Below are 19759 nucleotides of genomic sequence, written 5' to 3'. Positions count from 1 at the left end.
TTTGATTTGATATTTCCTATTGACATTTTTATTCTTAGTACTATGCACTGAACTATTTTCAACAAATTCTATTGAGGAGTCATTTCTTGAAAACCTGTTACAGGCAAGATCTTTGAACACCTTAAGTTTTATAAAAGATGAGTTAAGACAGTTTGGTCTTTGGCTGTTTGTACCTTAGTGCAGAATCCAGCTATGCTCAGAACTTTTACTGTAATATAAAGATGAACATAATGACTCCTGTAATAGAGACATTTCACAAATACAGAAGAAGAAGGAGTGATTAATTTGGACTGGGGATTTCAGCAAAGCCTTCATGAAGGATTTCTTATTCCTCTTCTTATTTTTAAACTTAAAAAAAATTTTTTTTTGACTGCGCTGTGTGGCTTGTGGGATCTTAGTTCCCTGACCAGGGATTGAACCCGGGCCCTCAGCAGTGAAAGCACCGAGTCCTAACCACTGGACCACCAGGGAATTCCCCTTAAACTTTTAAATTATGCTAGAGGAAGGTGAGTTCTGGAAATCGGGAGATGAGATTTTGTTCAGGAATACCTGGGTATATGGAATCTTAAAAAAAAAAAAAGTGGTTCTGAAGAACCTAGGGGCAGGACAGGAATAAAGACGCAGATATAGAGAATGGACTTGAGGACACAGGGAGGGGGAAGGGTAAGCTGGAACAAAGTGAGAGAGTGGCATGGACATATATACTACCAAATGTAAAATCGATAGCTAGTGGGAAGCAGCCGCATAGCACAGGGAGATCAGCTTGGTGCTTTGTGACCACCTAGAGGGGTGGGATAGGGACAGTGGGAGAGAGACTCAAGAGTGAGGAGATATGGGGATATATGTATATGTATAGCTGATTTACTTTGTTATACAGCAGAAACTAACACGCCATTGTAAAGCAATTATACTCCAATAAATATGTTAAAAAAAAAAAAAAAGAATACCTGGGTACTCTCTGTTCTCTGTCCCTCCCAGTCAGGGTGTGGTTCTCATAGGAGACAGATGGATTAATTAAAAAACCATGAGTGCTCAGTTTGTAAACATTCCTTCAAATGGATGAAAACAAAGTCAGTCGAAGAGTAAGCCTGAGTAGTGGCGGAGTGAGAATGTGGCTGTTTTCTCCCTGGACCTGAGGCGTGTGTCACTGGCAGCTGTGAATGTCATTAGGGAGCCTGAGCCAAGATAAATCTGTGCCAAGATAGGCTGCTTGTGCTTCTGTTCTGTGTAGCCAGTGCCATTCAGTTAAGTTCTGTATCATTGGATAAATGGAGTAGGAGCCAGATCAGGCCAAATAGATCAGGAGTGAGAGAGATTGTCTGTATAAGCTCTTCCTTTTATATATATGTATATGTGTATATATATATGTGTGTGTGTATATATATAATATATATACACATATATATTATATATACACACATTTATATACGTGTATATATATATATATATATATAAAAAACATTTCTTCCTTGAAATGTTATACAATTAATACAGGAATATATTCTTGTATCATTATTATGATAGTTTAGAAGCCTCCAGTTCTACTTCTTTCCCCAGAGGTAACCAGTTTTAAAATTTTGAGATACATTCTTCCAGACAATTTTCCATATACTTTGGGCTTTCTAGAGGGCAGATGGGCTCATATTATTGTATTTGTATGTTATATATTATGTTTACTTTAAAAAGTTAATCATTCTTGAGTTCTTAGCATGCATTTAGAATTATTTTTCTTGGGAATTCCCCGGTGATCCAGTGGTTAGAACTTGGTGCTTTCCCTGCCATGGGCCTGGGTTCCATCCCTGGTCGGGGAACTAAGATGCTGCAAGTTGCGTGGCGCGGTACCCCCCGCCCCGCCCCCCCCCCAAATTTTCTTTAAAAAAATCTGTGTAGGGCTTCCCTGGTGGTGCAGTGGTTAAGAGTCCACCTGCCGATGCAGGGGACGCGGGTTTGTGCCCGGTCCAGGAGGATCCCACATGCCGCTGAGCAACTGGACCCGTGAGCCATGGCCGCTGAGCCTGCGCGTCCGGAGCCTGTGCTCCGCGACGGGAGAGGCCACAGCAGTGAGAGGCCTGCGTACCGCAAAAAACAAAAAAAACTGTGTAGTATTCCATATCCATAATATAGATGTAACAGAATTTATTAGCCAGTTTGCATTTGGCATACAACTACCTGTGTTTCTCTTTTAGGAACAACGCTGTGTCGTAGCCACATATCTGTGAGTATTTTTGTAAGACATACACTTAGAAGTGGAATTGCTGGTGGCAGGGATATGTACATTTGTAGTTTTGATAGATACTGCCAGCTCCAGAACCTTATATTAACTCACACCCATATGTATAGCAGTGTGTGAGTTGATGACTGGATTTCAATAGGAATTGAGAAGAAGGGACTTCTGTACAGATGGAGAAGTGTGAGAAAAAGCATGGAGGCAGGACAGCCTAGTAAATACGGTGAGACAAAAGGGAGTAAAGAATCTGATGTGTAGAGTATAGGAAGCAAGAGGGGCTTGTGGACAAGTCTAGAAAGGTAGGTTGGATCAAGTAGCAAAGTATTTTTACTGTGTAGCTCAGAACTTTAAACTTGAATGGACAATGGGAGCCTTTGGAAAGGTTTTAACACATGAGCTTTATTTCAAAAGCAGTAACTGTGAAGGCTAGGTTTTTGAGATGGGAAATTGGCTATGAGACTGTTATAGTAATCAAATGCTGTAATGAAGACCGTGACATTAGAAATTAAAGAATCAGATTCAAGCAGTGGTACAGAGTTAAAACCAGTTTGTAAGCTTAGGATGACAACAGAGAAACTGAATGTTGTGGCTATCTGAGTGGGTAGGCGGCACCATTTACAAAAACAAAACTAGAATGAGAAATAGGTTTGGGGTAAAATAAGGGAAACTTTATTAAAATATAAGGAAGAAGATAATTCACTATCTGCTGTTGATGTATTTCCATGATGTGTGTTCAGTTATTTTATTGTAGCAAAATATATGTAATGTAAGATTTATTACTTTAACCATTTTTAACTGTACTGTTCAGTGGTATTAGGTGCATTCATGTTGTTGTACAACTATCACCACCATCCATCTCCAGAACTTTTTCCATCTTCCTAACCTGAAACTCTGAAGTCATTAAGCAATAACTCTGTTCCCCCTTACCCTGAGCCCTTGGTAACCACCATTCTCCTTTCTATCTCTATGAATTTGACTGTTCTAGTTACCTAGTCATACAGCATTGTCCTTTTGTGACTGGCTTATTTCACTTAGCATAATGTCTTCAAGGTTCATCCATGTTGTAGCATGTCAGAATTCCTACCTTTTTAAGGTAGAATAGTATTCCATTGTATGCACGTACCACATTTAAAAAATCTGTCCATCTCCTGGTGGACATTTGGGTTGCATTTGTTCGAGTTTTTTGTTTGTTTGTTTTTGTGTTTTTGTTTCTTTGGTGGGGGGAATCTTCGGTTTTTTGTTATTGAAGATTGCATATAATAAAATTGAGTTTGATAAAACTGTGCAAACCACTACAGTCTTGTAGAGACCCACTGTTCGAAAATAGTGTTTGCTGCCACAAGGATGATTACAGAAGATCATATAAATACTTTGTACAACTCAAATATATTATGACTTTTGGAAAAATGACCTAAAATGCTTATCCTGCTAGTGGTAGACACCACAATGGAGGTATAGTATAAAGTTAACCGGACTTAGAAGGCTTGCGGTTTTTAATATAATCATTGGATTATTGTGAGGATTAAGTAAAATGTACAAAATTATGTACACTTTGAAGTGCCCAAAACAGAGATGGTGTTGTACATGTTCTAGTCTGACTGAAGAACTGCTTGAAGACCTTCAACTATTAGATAGGTGAAATAAAACAGCCCCTGCATCTGATGAAAAAAGTTGTGATAAGGTTATCCTAAAATAGGGATGAATTGTCAAGTGTTACCTGTTAATTTTGAAAGTGTCTCTAAAATCTTGATACTTTGTGGCAGTAATTTTCTAATTGAAGTTAAAATAAGAACAGTGAGGTGAGAATAAGTATATCAGAGAGGTTCCTTTATCTTTTTATTCATTACTCCCTAGAAAACACATATTCACTTTCCAAGTTCTCTACAGTTCATTTCTATTTAGCAGAGTTGTAATTCTAAGCCCACAGCCTGAAATTGTGACTTCTGTTAATACATTTCAACACAGTTCCATCTCAGGAACATGTGTTGGAACTCTTTAATACATCATTTTCCTTCATGTTCCTTTCCTATCATTTGGCATTGGAAAATGAAAAGCCTGAAGAGAACACAAAATCTAGATGAAGCATGGTGATGGAAAATTAAAGCAACAGATCAAAAGAAGTCCTTAGAGACTTTTAAACTAGTTCTTTCTAGTATGGCTAAAGTTATAGGACAGTTCTTTAACTTTATTAATTTCTTTCAGCCTCATTGTAATAGGTAAGCTAATAGAAGGTAGTTGGTAATTTAAATGAGATGCTTAGCATGTGGAAAGCACTTCATATGTGCTGTCTGTTAAATTTATTGTTTCTAGTCTATGGGATTGAGACTGAGAAGCATTTTGGTGACTAGAGAGCATCAGATAATAGGTTCCTGTTCTTATCTGAGATTGCCTTTATTATTTTACCTGTACAGTGTTTGAATATGGACTGTCTCCCGTAAGTTAGTCTCTGTAATTAGAGATTTTAAAAAATATTTTTACCACATTATCATTTATTTAACACTGACAGATATAGATGGCAGAGGATGCATAATTAAAATGCTAAGATTATTAGAACACTTGTTTAGTAAATAATACATTTACCTCATTTTTTAAAAATTCCAACTACAAGCAAGAACTAAATAGACTAACTTGACTTGTCATACCTCCCTACTCTTTGCAGAAAGTTCTGATAAACTGTAATAAATTCTGTTATAATATCTGAGCATGTCCAATTTATTATATCCAAACTGAGCTACTGAAACCCCCTCTTTTTTTCCTAATGTATTTTTTCTTCCAGTTTTATTGAGATATAATTGACATACAGCATTGTATGTTTATGGTGTATAGCATAATGATAGCTTACATACATCACAATAAGTTTGGTGAACAACCACAATCTCATATAGATACAAAATTAAAAAATGAACCCTCCCCACCCCAGATCTTCTCCTTAAGTTTTCCCCATCTCATTAAGTAACTTTATCCTTTGGGTTGCTTAGGCTAGAAACCTTGGAGTCACCATTGCTCTCTTCCTCTTTTTTCTTCAACTCCACGATCCAGAGTGTCATCAGATGTTGTTAGTTTTGTCTTTAAAATATGCCCGGGCTTCCCTGGTGGCACAGTGGTTGAGAGTCCGCCTGCTGATGCAGGGGACACGGGTTCGTACCCCGGTCCAGGAAGATCCCACATGCCGCGGAGTAGCTGGGCCCGTGAGCCATGGCCGCTGAGCCTGCGCAGCCTGTGCTCCGCAACGGGAGAGGCCACAACAGTGAGAGGCCCGCGTACCGCAAAAAAAAAAAAAAAAAAAGGCCATAGTTTCATCACCTGTGACACTTCCCACTGCTTCCACCCTGTGTGAGACTTTTTCATCTTTAACCTACATAGTCACCATAGTCTCTTAACTGGTCTCTACTGCTTTTTCCCTTTATACCTTTTCTCTTTCCCTGCTCAGCAGCCAATTCATGCTGATCTTCCTCTGCTTAGATCTTGATCTTCCTTGACTCAAAATTTGGAGTAAAAAGCTCAAGACCTTCGTGATCTGTGGTGTCCCTTGAACATGTACATGCACACCGCCACCCGTACTCACACAAACTCACATAACTTCTCGTCTCCTGATACGCCTCTCCTGTAGTCTCTGTTCCTCGCTGAAACACTCCTGCTTTAGGGCTCTTGGACCTACTTTTTGTTACCTTTGCATGAAATCTTCCTCCTTTCATCACCTCCTTCAGATCTTTGCTCGAATATTACCTCACTGAGGGCTTATTTAAAATTGCACCTCACCTCCTGTCTTTCTTATCCTTTCCTTCTGTTTCTCTCCGTAGCATTTGCCACTATCTGACATTCTAGTTACACCGTAAACTGTGCTGCCAAGCGTTTTGGTCTTATCTGTACAGTGAGGTATCCTTAGTACTTAAAAAAGGGCTGACACATTGTAGATGTTCAAATATTTGTTGAACTAATGAATTTGTCAAGAGAAAGAATGCTTGAAGGCATGAATTAAGAGCTACAGATTGGATCATCATCCACATAATTGAAATAAACATAAGTGTGAAAAATTTAAAACTTAAACATAAGTATTTATTGAACATTAAATTAAAAAATTTTTAGGAAAATGTTTTATTTTGGCTTTAGAATTGTGACATTAGCAGTAACTGATTATCAGATTGTGCCTTCAGAGTCAGTAAATGTTTATGCCTGCCCTGGTGGGCAGTGTTCTAGGTACTTTCACATTTAAGCAGTATTTAAGCATTAATATTGTAGTTTATTATTCTCTTATTATCTACAGAGAAGTTGTGACTGGTCAGAAGTTACATATCCAGTGCGTTTCTAACCTATGACGCCTGACTCCCAAGCCCAGAACTCGATCAGCACATTCTTTATACTCATGACCACACTATTTTTCAAGCCACCAAAATTTACGTTTTATTTTAAACAAAAAGAGACCTAAGCAGTGAAACCAAAGGAGAAAGAAAATGGTATGGAGAAACTGAATTCACTCATAACCATTTTTATAAATATTTACATAAAAAAGAAAGTAGAGGTAAATTTGATTCAGACTCTTTAGCATTTCTTCCTTAGTTTCCTCTCAAATCCTAGAAAGGAAAGAAGCTTCTGTTGATTTGCTTGTTTTGAATAAATGTATAGTAGTTTTTATGAGCTGATTTACTGTATTACTACTTTTCCTTCCTTAACATCCTTTACTCAGCACTTTTGAACAGTGTAGTTCTTCCATCGCCCTTACCACGTTCCCCACCCTCCTAGCTTTGGTCAACTTGCTAACACTAATCTGTTTGAAAAAAGATAGTTGTGTGTGTATATGTGTGTGTGTATGCATGTGTGTATTTATATTCAAATTATACCTGTCCATACTGTGCCATCTAGAATTCTAGCAAAAAATTCAGGCATATGCCAATTGACACCCTGGATGTTTGCCACTTTAAGAGCAGCAGCAGCATCAGGCACTTTGATAGTTTTTATAACGCTGTTACTGAAAATTTTAGGATATACATTTTGAGAAAAGAGCTTCCCCAGTTGGGAGTTCCTCAGAAATAAAATTAGCTGAATATTCCATCTTCCAGAATTGTTAGATGTCAAGCGTCTTTTAGTCAGTGGGTCTCATTGATCTTCAGTTAGCCTCTTAGGTGCTTAACTTTCCCTTGCCCCCAGTGTTTAGCTGGAAAAGGAGTTACAGCTTTACTATTACGATGGAATCAGAATAGTTTATGATTCTCAGAAAGATTCTTGGAAAGTTACTCAAACCAGATTTGAAACCTTTATTAGCACTGGCAAAAACAAGTTTAGAATTGAAATACCTGGAATATGTGATTTTCATACTTTAGATAATAGCAATGGTTAATTTTCTGTCATTATTTAACAAGACTGTTTCCAAGTACTTCGTTGACAAAATTCATTTAAAAATAAAGTGTCTGTAGAACACATTCCCTAAATTATGGTATCTAATTAAAAATACGTTGCTTCATCAATTCAGTATTTAGTATTTTTCTTCTTAAAAATATCTTTATATAATAAGCTTGTGAGAATTTATGGAAAAACACTAACTTAGCTCAGCATGTAGAATGTCATCTATTGCAGGCACCAAAAACATTAAAAAATTTTGTTTCTCATTCCTAGTCTCACCTATTTCATTTTTTCCCTTCTTTATTCTTTTTTGTTGTTGGTGTTTTTTTTTTTTTTGCGGTACGCGGGCCTCTCACTGTTGTGGCCTCTCCCGTTGCGGAGCACAGGCTCCAGACACGCAGGCTTAGCGGTCATGGCTCACGGGCCCAGCCGCTCCGCGGCATGAACCCGTGTCCCCTGCATCGGCAGGCGAACTCTCAACCACTGTGCCACCAGGGAAGCCCCCCTCCTTTATTCTTATATTCTCCTTTTAAACAATACCATGTGACGTTAAATTCTATTTTACCCACTGCTCCTGCAGTTTGTGCATGTGGGAGGGTGGGGCGAAGGTCCAGAGATCTGAAACACCATGGTGTCCTCTGAGAGATGTACAAATTTCCAGTGTGGCCAGAACATATGTTTTGTTTGTATGGCTAGGAGGAGACCAGAAGCTGGATCAGGAAGGATCCAGCAGTTGTCCAATTAAACCAAACCCAGCAACCTTTTTTCTTTCATACCTCTTAATGTTGTGTTCTCCCTTTGTCAAAACTTCACAAGTAAGTCTACCTAGGTATATTTTAAAAGCAGGCAAATTTTTGTATCACCTTTTGATGATCTTTTAAAGTTTTCTATTGAGATTTCTGGTGGTTTAAGAGTAAATAAGGGCTTCCCTGGTGGCACAGTGGTTAGGAATCCGCCTGCCAGTGCAGGGTACACAGATTCGAGCCCTGGTCCGGGAAGATCCCACATGCCGCAGAGCAACTAAGCCTGTGTGCCACAACTACTGAGCCCGCGTGTCTAGAGCCCGTGCTTGGCAACAAGAGAAGCCACCACAATGAGAAGCCCGCACACCACAACAAAGAGTAGCCCCCGCTCACCACAACTAGAGAAAGGCCGTGCGCAGCAACAAAGACCCAATGCAGCCAAAAATAAATAAATTAAATAAATTAAAAAAAAAACGTAAATAATAAAATTTGGAAGACTATAAAACAAAACTAAAAATATATAACAGATTAAAGCCTTTTCTGGAGTTTTAAAAAATTTTTTTTATTATTTAAAAAATTTTTACTTTATACGGGAGTATAGTTGATTTACAATGTTGTGTTAGTTTCAGGTGTACAGCAAAGTGGGTCAGTTATACATATACATGTATCTATTCTTTTTCAGATTCTTTTCCCATTTAGTTTATTACAGAATATTGAGTGGAGTTCCCTGTGCTATATAGCAGGTCCTTGTTGGTTATCTACTGTATACATAGTAGTGTGTATATGTTAATCCCAAACTTCTGATTTATCCCTCCCCTCCACCTTTCCCCAGTCTGGAGTATTTTCTGACCTTAGATTCTTTTTTTTTTTCCCATTTTATTTTTACTTATTTATTTATTTTACTTTTTATTTTATATTGGAATATAGCCAATTAATAATGTTGTGATAGTTTCAGGTGCACAGCAAAGTGACTCAGCCATACATATACATGTATCCATTCCCTCCCAGACTCCCCTCCCATCCAGGCTGCCACATAACATTGAGCAGAGTTCCTTGTGCTATACAGTAGGTCTTTATTGGTTATCTATTGTATATATAATAGTGTGTATATGTTAATCCTGAACTCCTAATTTATCCCTCCCCTGCACCTTTCCCCAACCTGGAGTATTTTCTGACCTTAGGTTCTTGATATAATAGTTAATTTTTCTTGCTCCTTGTTAAGAAAAGTTAAAGTGGCAGGATAAAAATAAAGGAGAAATTATTTGTGAGTCCATCATTTAGAAAGTGATTCACTAATTGTGAAATCCATTTATTGGGTTACAACCAGCATTTTAAGTAAATTCATGATATAAAATAGAATAGATTTTATCTACCAGAATGTGTGTGTGGCTGTTACGTTAAAACCTACTTTCGGTTGCGGTTAGCAAAGTTTGAAAAACCCTGTTTAATGTTTGCATATGCCTACTAACATTTCTGTGTATGTTTTAAAAATAATGTCTATTCATTTACTTGGGTATTTGAGAATCTACTGTTTCTCCTCCATACCTCCCCAACCCCATTCATTGAGTCATCACTATGTGCCAGATACTGTTCTAAGGGATTTACATATATTAGATCCCTTGTCTCCTATTACATGAAATTTTTATCCCAATTTCTCAAAAGGAGAAACTAAGTTACCTAGTGATTAATTAACTTGCTCAGAGTTATATATTGGTAAGTTATGGATCTGGGATTCAAACCCAAGCCTATTCAGAGTCCATTCTTCTAACCACCAAGCTTTATTGCCGGCTGTGTGAAGTCACTGTGATAAATGCTGGCGATACGTTTGAAATGGTTCTTGATCTTATGGAACTTAACATATTTATATTTATAAATATATTTATAATTTTCTGTACTTTATATATATATATACACACACACACAACATGTAATGTGAGAAAACACCATTTATCTATCTATCTATCTTATCTATCTGGCTGTGCAAGGTTTTAGTCTCGGCACGTGGGATCTTCATTGCCACGTGTGAGATCTTTTAGTTGCGGCATGCAGGATCTAGTTCCCTGATCGGGGGTCGAACCCGGGCCCCTTGCATTGGGAGCGTGGAGTCTTAACCACTGGACTACCAGGGAAGTCCCAACACTATATTTAGTTAACTAACCATGTTTATAATTAGAATATTACCATGTTATAAATTTCAACATTACTGACTTATTGCCATCATGATTTAATTATTCCTGTGTTGTTGGAAATTACCAGTCCTTGCTTGGTAATATTGCAGTGAGCCTCGGAATGCATTCATTACTGTCATTTCAGCTTTCTATGTGAGACTGTTTATAAAAGCATAGAAGTTTGAAGTTACTGGCATTTGTTTCTAATTACATTCCTGAAGCTTATGTTTTAGCAGCAGTGCTAATCTTATACCTTAATAATCATTGTGTATTATAAATTCAGTAGTCAGAAACAAAACAAACAAAATTCAGTAGTCAAAAAATGGTGTCCATGTTAAATCATCTTCTTTCAAAGTCTCTGTTGTTCTTGATATTGTTGCAGCATGTATAAGCCATTTCTAAATAATTTCTTCAAATCACTCGAATATTTGTGTGCCTAACATATTTTAGAGCACATGAAACAAGCACTCCATCACGAACGTTCTATATTTAGGTGTCAGTTGTGTGTCCCAAATGGGGTTTATAACATTTTCACATGCTTAAGTCCTGAGTGCCAATTGTGTTCCAGGCTTTGGTGGTTAGATAATAGTTTTACAGAGATGAAAGACAAAAGCTACCCACTTTGGACACAACATAGTGAAGGAGGCTGTAACAACTGTCATGAAAATGTATTTCTGTCTCTTCCAAAAGAAGTGAAATGTTTTGTAGACAATTGCATAGAGTTTTTTTTTTTTTGCATAGAGTTTTAATACACATTAATTTTGAAATTAAAGTTATGTAGTTGGGGGACTTCCCTGGTGGTACGGTGGTTAAGACTCCGCCTGCCAATGCAGGGGACACGGGTTCCAGACCTGGTCTGAGAAGATCCCACATGCTGCGGAGCAACTAAGCCCTTGCACCACAACTGATGAGCCTGTGCTCTAAAGTCCGCGAGCCACAACTACTGAGCCCAGGCACCACAACTACTACTGAAGCCCGCGTGCCTAGAGCCCATGCTCCACAGTAAGAGAAGCCACCTCAATGAGAAGACCGCAACGAAGAGTAGCCCCTGCTCGCCGCAACTAGAGAAAGCCTGTGCACAGCAATGAAGACTCAACACAGCCAAACATAAGTAAATAAAAAATAAATATATTTATTAAAAAAAAGATATGTAGTTGGGCATCAGAATTTCTCGTTTTTTTTTTCGGCCGCATTGGGTCTTTGTTGCTGCGTGTGGGCTTTCTCTAGTTGCAGCGAACAGGAGCTACCCTTCGTTTTGGCACTCGGGCTTCTCATTGCGGTGGCTTCTCTTGTGGCGGAGCACGGGCTCTAGGCACGGGGCTTCAGTAGTTGCAGCACGCGGGCTTCAGTAGTTGCAGTGTGTGGGCTTCAGTAGTTGTGACTTGTGGGCTCTGGCGCTCAGGCTCAGTAGTTGTGGTGCACGGGTTTAGTTGCTCCACAGCATGTGGGATCTTCCCAGACCAGGGATCAAACCCACGTCCCCTGCATTGTGAGGCGGATTCTTAACCACTGCGCCACCAGGGAAGTCCCTGATGAAGATTTGTTAAATGACTATTTAATTTCTTCCTGTAACAGTTTTGAACCCTTAAATATGGTAATTCTGCAAAATTCTGTTTCAGCAATTTAAAAAATGGTTTCTTTGAGTCATCTAACTTGTTACCAAAAACACTGGTATAGTAGTTCTGTTGATCGCTTCTGCAGGCAGTTTTGGAATGCAACGTGAGTGCTGGATTCTATTCAAATTTGAAGTTACTTAGGAGTTTCCTGTCCTTAATTTGGGGAATTTTTCCAGTGCTTTTTGTTACTCTTAGTTTAACATGGTTTGAAGCATTGTAGAGAGCTGACCATCTGCTTGCTCTCTCTCTCTCTCTTTTTTTTTTTTAATTACTGATAATCTGACTGAATGGCCTCACCTCCCTCACCTAATAAATGGTTTGCTTTCCATGAGCCCAAGACTGGTAACAGCAGTCCATGGGAAACATGGTAGTGCACCCTCTTAAGGAAAATAACTTTTATGCTTATTTTTGTTTTGTCAACTAAAATTTATATTGATAACTACCATGATTTACAAGTCAGTTTTAAAAGATCTTCAAGTGCATAACTTCATGAAAAAACTGGATCTCATTTGTAAGAATCAAATGAACTTTCTGATTTGAGTTATTAAATATGATTCTAAGCCTTCTTAGTGGCTTTAGTGAATGTGCATATAGTGTCTTGTTAAACCATAGCTAAAAAATCTGTTTATATACACTGACTACATTTTGAGTCAGCAGCATTTATAAAATTAGATTATTGTTAGATCAGCCAGGTTGAAAAATAAAACTTAAGTTTGGATTTGATTTCTTCTGATTGCTTCTGGGAGATAGATTGGCCAAGCAACGTGAGTGTGAGTTTTAGGGTTGGACATATGAGACAATATCTGACCAACCTCTTTCAGTCTCAGATGCATTATGTTGAACAGATTAATGCTTAAATGTCTATGAGCCTCAATCTCCTCACCTGTAAAAGGAGGCAACTAGTCAGTCTTATGAGTGGTAAATCAGGATGAAATAAAATACCATTAAGTCCCTAGCATGATTCTTGGCATATTGGCAACAAATGTTAGCCCCAATACCACCTCCTTCCTCCAGCAATATTTTACAACAATGTTGCATAGAACAAGTGTTGAAATTCCAGCTAGAGGGTCTAGATTGAAGGCCTAGTTCTTTTCTCATATTGCGTGTTTTCTTTGGTCAGTCACTTGACCACAGAGTGTCAGTTTTCTCCTCTGTAAAATGGCGTTATGAAAAATTAAATGAGATAATGAGTAAGTGTTACAGACCTAGGCTTTTATTCTTTCCTTTATTATCTAATGTATTTATATCCTGCCTTGTTTCCCAGTGATTAACATCATTCTTTATGTGCAAGGGAGGAACTGTACTTCAGGAACATTAACCTGATAGTCCAGAGTTTATTTGGAGGAACAGAGTGTAGGAAACATGGAGGAACAGAGTGTAGGAAACAATGTGTGTTTCCTCCCAGGAGGTTGTAACACATATAGAGCCTTTGAAAGGTTTTAAGCTGGAGGGGGAAGGGTCGGGAGGTTGCACTAAAGCGGTAAAATGATCAGTTTTAAAGATGGTTGTGGCTACAGTGATTTCATTGGACCAGGGCCCTTGTTTCTGTTCTTCATTAGTATTTTCCCAATTATGCCACTATTACCAGCTTTCTGAAGAGTGACCTACATTTTGTAGTCTGTATTCCCTACAACCTGCAATAAATCTAAATCTCAGCAATATGTAATTTTTCTGACAGTGGACCTGAAATGTTTTCATCAGTTGAATCTACCCTTTCAAACAGGAAATAATTTCTCTTTCTCTTTAGCACGTACTTTTTAGCTCTAGCTGGGAAACTTTGTTGTCTGCCATTCCTTGTCTATTAACCTTTGCACGAGCTGCCCCACAAACCCAGAGTATAACAAACCTCTCCCAGCTACTTTCTTTCCTTGGAAGCCCCTTTTATTGCTTGCTTTTATTAAAAGTTTCCTATCAGTCATCCTAAAGTAATGTTAACTGCTTTATGACATAAATGTATGTGTATTACTGATAATTTATCAGTTTTACTTCCTTTGTGTAGGTTGAGTATTCGTTCGTTCTTGTAACTATAGAGTGCCAAACTTGAAGCAGAAGTAGAATGAATTCTTAGATTTAAAATGTGATACATAGACTTCTTACTGTATCATTTAAGTAATGAAGTGTTTTTAATGTTTTTATGTAAGAAAGGTGGAGTGGGGTGAGGAGGAAGGAGGAATCAGGTAACCTGTCAAGGCAATCACAGAGAAGCACTAAAACCTGATAGTTAGCCATGGATCTGTTCATTTATCTGCATGCTCTTCATAGAAGTAAGCTTTAGAAACTGTAACTTTTTACAGTTTAATGACTTCCATGGAATTAAAATGATTCAGTAATATTAACACCAGAAGGGGCATTGTTTGAAGGAATCCCTGTTGTGTCTATTAATGAGTTCCCTTTTATGCAGGTGTGTGGGTGATTTCCAGCTCTCATTCAACACAGAATAGTTGGTCAGAGGTGAACCTGGCACCTCCCAAGTATTCAGACCTGTCTTTTAGGTTATTTTCTTTCCTTGAGAAGAAAACTGAAGAATCAGTTGGGGTAAAGAGATTTGTGGGCTTTGGATAGATCTCTATAAAGCAAGGGCTGTCACTCTGACCACTAAGCATGTACTCCTCCTTATTCACATCAGGGTCATATTAAAAATGTTACGTGGTAGTAGCAGTAGCTGCTTTGTTTTTCTTAGCCGTGGCAGCAATTAACACAGTGCACTCACTAGTGGCTTAACATACCAACACTTAAGTTCTTATTTTTTGTTTTTGTTTTTAAGTCATTGAAATTATGAAACTGTCATTCCAATGGAAGCATTATAGTTCTTCGGAACCATTATGATCTCAAAAGGAAAGGAGAATGATACAGATAAACTGGCTGAGGTGTTTTGAGGTGCATCGAAGTGTTCCAGCCTGTGACTTACCTTAACATGTTCTTGAAGTATCATGGCGTGGATTAAAAGGTATGCTTTAGAAATCTTCCAGTGGCCCCAAGGTCATGCGTAGAGTGAACACTCATGGTTCTATATTTAATTATTGCATATTTTAAGATATTTTAATATTTAGATTGCAGATGTGGTTATGGCAAAAGTATTTGTTGTTGTAAAAAAAACCATGTATCACAAGCTTGTTGAGTGATTCCCCACCCCCCTTTGAGATATGGTTATAGGAGACACTAGGGTAGATATTTTTGCTAGATTTTAATAGTAATGGGCTATAGTTTCTTTCACGAAATAGTTTAGTGATTATTCATATGTTAGTCTGTAATTATCTTTCTGGTTTACATCATAGACTAGTTTCTCTGTAGTGCTGTCATTTCATGGTAGCCTGAACAGGAAATAATTGGATACAGTTCTTCAGTTGGAGTATTAATTTGACCAAACGAAATAATTTTTACTTGGACCATTTATAGTTTGTGCTTGTTTTTGTCTTTTACAAAGAATTTTTACTGAGAGGAAAATGAGTAATTCTTTACTAATACTGTGATTGTTGTCTCTTCACCACCATATGTATACAGTTAATCTTTCATGTGTTTGTGGTATGTAGTCCCACTGTTACTTGTGGTTGCTAGTAGTGGTAATTCTAGGCTTCATATTACCCACTTAACCATCAAAAATCTTTAAAGTTTTTATGTTCATAACATTTTATTTGAGTGATGTAGTCAAAACCATTTCTAAATTATTGGAAACCTTGGAAACCTAATTTTGTACTGTTTGCTTGCTACTGGATGTTTTCTTGGGGTAGTGGAAGTGAATCAGCCCAGGGAGAATGCTGAGTTCATAAAGTTACATCGGGTTCAAAATTCTTTATCTTTTAGGTAATGAAGGAAAACATGTTGGGAAGATAGATGTTTAAATCATGGATATATAAGTGTAATAGAAATACTTTGGTGCAGCCTGTAATTTTTATCAGTCTACCTTATGTTAAGATCCTCTTGACATGTCAGCAGTTAAATTATTAATGGAATTTAGTTATTAAACCTAAGACAAAACTGCTTTATATTAAATTCTGGTCTATAATGACAGTGAATCAAGTTTCAAGGTGAAGTCAGCTGCCTGTTAACCAAGTTCCACCAGGTATTTTATGTCCAATACAACAGTGTCTACTCTCCAAAAAGATGGTTTCTTTGGTTGGAGACGGTATTTGATACATTGTTTACAAAATAGATTTCTCCATAATATTTGCTACTTCAACTTAAAAAAAAAAATCTCTTTTTAGGGTAGTACTTGGGCATCTGTTTGTTTTGTTTTGATGCCACAGAGGATTCTTGATGCACAGCCAGATTTGGGAACTCCTTTCTCTTTGGAAGAGTTTATAGCTTGGTGGTTAAGAGCTTAGATTCTGCGGCCAGCTGATCTGTGTTTCAAATCTGGCACTACTTTTTTTGTTTTGACAGGTTGAAAGAATGATCTGGAAAAAAAATAAACTTGTGTATTAAAAATATAATACCGTAATTATATATTGCATTATATATGTGTGTGTATATGTATATATACACACACATATATATAAATAAATTCCATACACATTTAGTGTAGGATTGAGCATGCAAGAAGCCAGTGTTAGATTAACAGTGATGATGATTATTTATATTTATTTATTTTTAAATTTATTTTATTTTATTTATTTTTGGCTGCGTTAGGTCTTTGTTGCTGCCTGTGGGCTTTCTCTAGTTGCGGCGAGTGACTCTTCGTTGTGGTGCACGAGCTTCTCATTGCAGTGGCTTCTCTTGTTGCAGAGCACGGGCTCTAGGCACGTGGGCTTCAGTAGTTGTGGCTTGTGGGCTCTAGAGCACAGGCTCAGTAGTTGTGGCACACGGACTTAGTTGCTCTGCAGCATGTGGGATCTTCCTGGACCAGGGCTCGAACCCATGTCCCTCGCATTGGCAGGTGGATTCCCAACCACTGCGCCACCAGGGAAGCCTGATGATGATTATTAAATGCCAGATCAGGAACCTCTTTTCTGCGGGGTGAGATGCTATTACATTATTTATTTTCTTGAATCTTATACTTTCTTCTATGATCTTCCTAGAGTTAAATAAACAATCACTCTTTGACTAATGTTTTCAATTCTTTTTTTTTTTTTTTTTTTTTTTTTTTTTGCGGTACGCGGGCCTCTCACTGTTGTGGCCTCTCCCGTTGCGGAGCACAGGCTCCGGACGCGCAGGCTCAGCGGCCATGGCGCACGGGCCCAGTCGCTCCGTGGCATGTGGGGTCTTCCCGGACCTGGGCACGAACCCGTGTCCCCTGCATCGGCAGGCGGACTCTCAACCACTGCGCCACCAGGGAAGCCCATGTTTTCAATTCTTTGAGCTTTTTTCTCATCAGTGAAAGAAGGTGGCCACTGGAGACTGGTAATTTATCTCTGGTCCTCTTATCCTGCTAGGTCGATTTGTGTGTCCTTTAAAGCTGTGTTTGTCAAATTGCAGGTTTCAGCCCATTCACTAGTGGGTCAAGAACTCGATTTAGTTGGTTAAGAACTCGATTTAGTGGGGGTTATGATCAGCATTAAGACATGTATTGTAATAGAAAATAAAATCAGTGCAGTGAATGTAGAAAAGAGCATTTTTTAAAAAAACTTGTTTCATTTTTTTAAAAAAGCTGAAATAAACAAGATATATGCACATTTATGTTTATGTTGCTTGGATCGTTTTGGTTCCACTCAGTGTATGCCTCCCATAGTCACAGATGTCCCTGAGATGTGTTATTAGGTTTATATTGTTTTTCCTTGCTGAGAAAAAGCGACCAGGATAGGTTCCAGTCTGTGGCTTCTAATGGTATGCCATATTCTCTATATCATCTTCAAGGATCTTCCTACCATGCTTTGCGTTACAGGAGAATATCTAAGGAGCAGGGAGAAAAGGGGAACATAATAGCAGCAGCTGATGAGTGGCATTAACTAAGGATATTTTATCAAGTAGAGTAATCTAGTAAACTGCCCCTTGGCATGCATTCTGTTAATGTGTTAATCAACTCATAGATCAGTGGTTTTCAAACTGCCAGTGGTAGCCCATTCTGGAGTCAATTCAATAAGTTGCTCTCCTCCCCTACTCCCCCCCACCCTGCAAATTATATGAAGCAGAAAAGAACAGGATAGGAAATGCCATGAATGGATCATATGATATAGTTGCTGTAAAACTCTTGTTTTGAGGGTATGTATGTGTACTGTATTGCAGACCTAAGTTCTGTTAATGATCATCTGGGAAACTGTATGGCACTCAGTCTTATAAATCCATATTGCCAAACTGACCTCAGCCAGAGAAGACTTCAGATATCTAAAACAGGATTGTTAGCTCAGTAGTTTTCTCTCTGACAGTAGGAAACAGTTAGCTATGAAACCTTGTTTTTTGTTGTGTTATTTGGGGTGTGTGTATGTGTGTGTGTTTTCTTGCTTGCTTGCCCTCGTAAATATTTAAAGGCTCATAGGTAAGAAATTTATAATATTTCCTAGTTGTGAAGGAATTTACTTTCTTTGCATTGATGAAAATGACCCATGCAATTAAAAAGTACCAAAAAACTGATGATACATACTAAAATCCACCCACTTCATTTTCCCATTCCTTGTATCTTAGGACTTTTTCATATACCAGGTACTTAACTTCAGGAGGTAAATATAAAAGTTTAATGTTGCCAAAAAAATTAACCTTAAATTAGATACGTCACAAATATTAAGGTAGTCAAATGTTAGAACTTCTGTTTTTGTGAGGATTTTGATAATATTTAAAATTTTATTTTTCTTGGATTAGTGCCTCTGCCTATTCCAGTATCCTCATAACAGCAGATATTTGCTTTACAGATATATTGAAGATGATCACAGAGTTTCTGGTGAATATTTTTTAAAAAGTAAAGCTTCAGAGTAGTACAGTACAGTAGTACAGTATCAGCATATTCATGTTTTAAGATTGTGTTTGAAATACAGTTTCCTCCTTCCTAGAAAACAATACGAGAATGAAGATTTCTGGTAAATTGTTTCACAACAATGGAATTTGTACATTAGTTTTCTACACTCAGGAGTTGAACAATGGATAAAAATCTTTGCCAAAATAAGAGACCAAAAGATAATAAGTACAATTCATGTTTCTCTGCAAGTTCTTGGAAATTGAGTCAAAAACACATATGTTCCTTCTCTGAATTGGGAATGATGTATTAAACCTAGAAATTATCTTTTGGAATTATAGAGGATAGGTAAAGAAATCCCACCTCCCTCCCGCCCCGTGGGTTAACTGCTTTCACGTTGGTGGCTTGTCTTTGCGTCAGTGCGTAAAGACATACTGTTGCTAGTGATGCGGGCAGGGAACAAGAACCTGTGGATTCAGAGAATGGGAGAGTTGAATCCCTTTTTTCTATTACTGTTTCCCCAAGTGTCCCCCCACCCCCACCCCAACCTGGTCTTCTCCCAGACTGTCCAACCTTTTCTCCTCTTAGCAGTAGCATTGCTTAGCTTTTCATCATTATTTCAGTCATATTTACTTCCAACGTCATCACTTTCTGCCTCATGCTGCTTATCCTGTTGAGTGCAAGGTTTCATGTTGTCACTTCGTGGCATTTGTTTGTGCACAACCGTGTTCCTTTTACTTTGGTTATCATAACGCACAAGAGCAGCTTGTCATCTTTTTCTTTCAAAGATTTTTCCTCCTAAAGCGTAGTTTTTTTTTTTATTTTAAAAAATATTTATTGATTTATTT

At 37.9% G+C, this 19759-nt stretch overlaps 1 protein-coding gene across 3 annotated transcripts in view; it reads left to right on the top strand.

Annotated features, from left to right (window-relative positions):
• LOC113618882 (recombining binding protein suppressor of hairless) overlaps positions 1 to 19759 on the top strand; it is a 117594-nt gene that overhangs the window by 28017 nt on the left and 69818 nt on the right. The window contains exon 2 of one of the 3 annotated variants that reach the window (XM_027103208.1): positions 14856 to 15038. The exons of the other annotated variants lie outside the window; for them this stretch is intronic. Coding sequence (XP_026959009.1) covers positions 15022 to 15038 — 17 coding nt within the window. The 5' untranslated portion in view covers positions 14856 to 15021. The remainder of the gene's footprint in view (positions 1 to 14855; positions 15039 to 19759) is intronic. 3 annotated transcript variants of the gene reach the window in all.

This window comes from Aethalodelphis obliquidens, unplaced genomic scaffold (assembly GCF_003676395.1).
Source record: "Aethalodelphis obliquidens isolate GAN/ISIS:26980383/991018 unplaced genomic scaffold, ASM367639v1 scaffold6, whole genome shotgun sequence".
NCBI classification, from domain to species: Eukaryota; Metazoa; Chordata; class Mammalia; order Artiodactyla; family Delphinidae; genus Aethalodelphis; species Aethalodelphis obliquidens.
The sequence above is the reverse complement of the archived record's forward strand: the minus strand, read 5'-3'. Positions and strand labels throughout refer to the sequence as shown.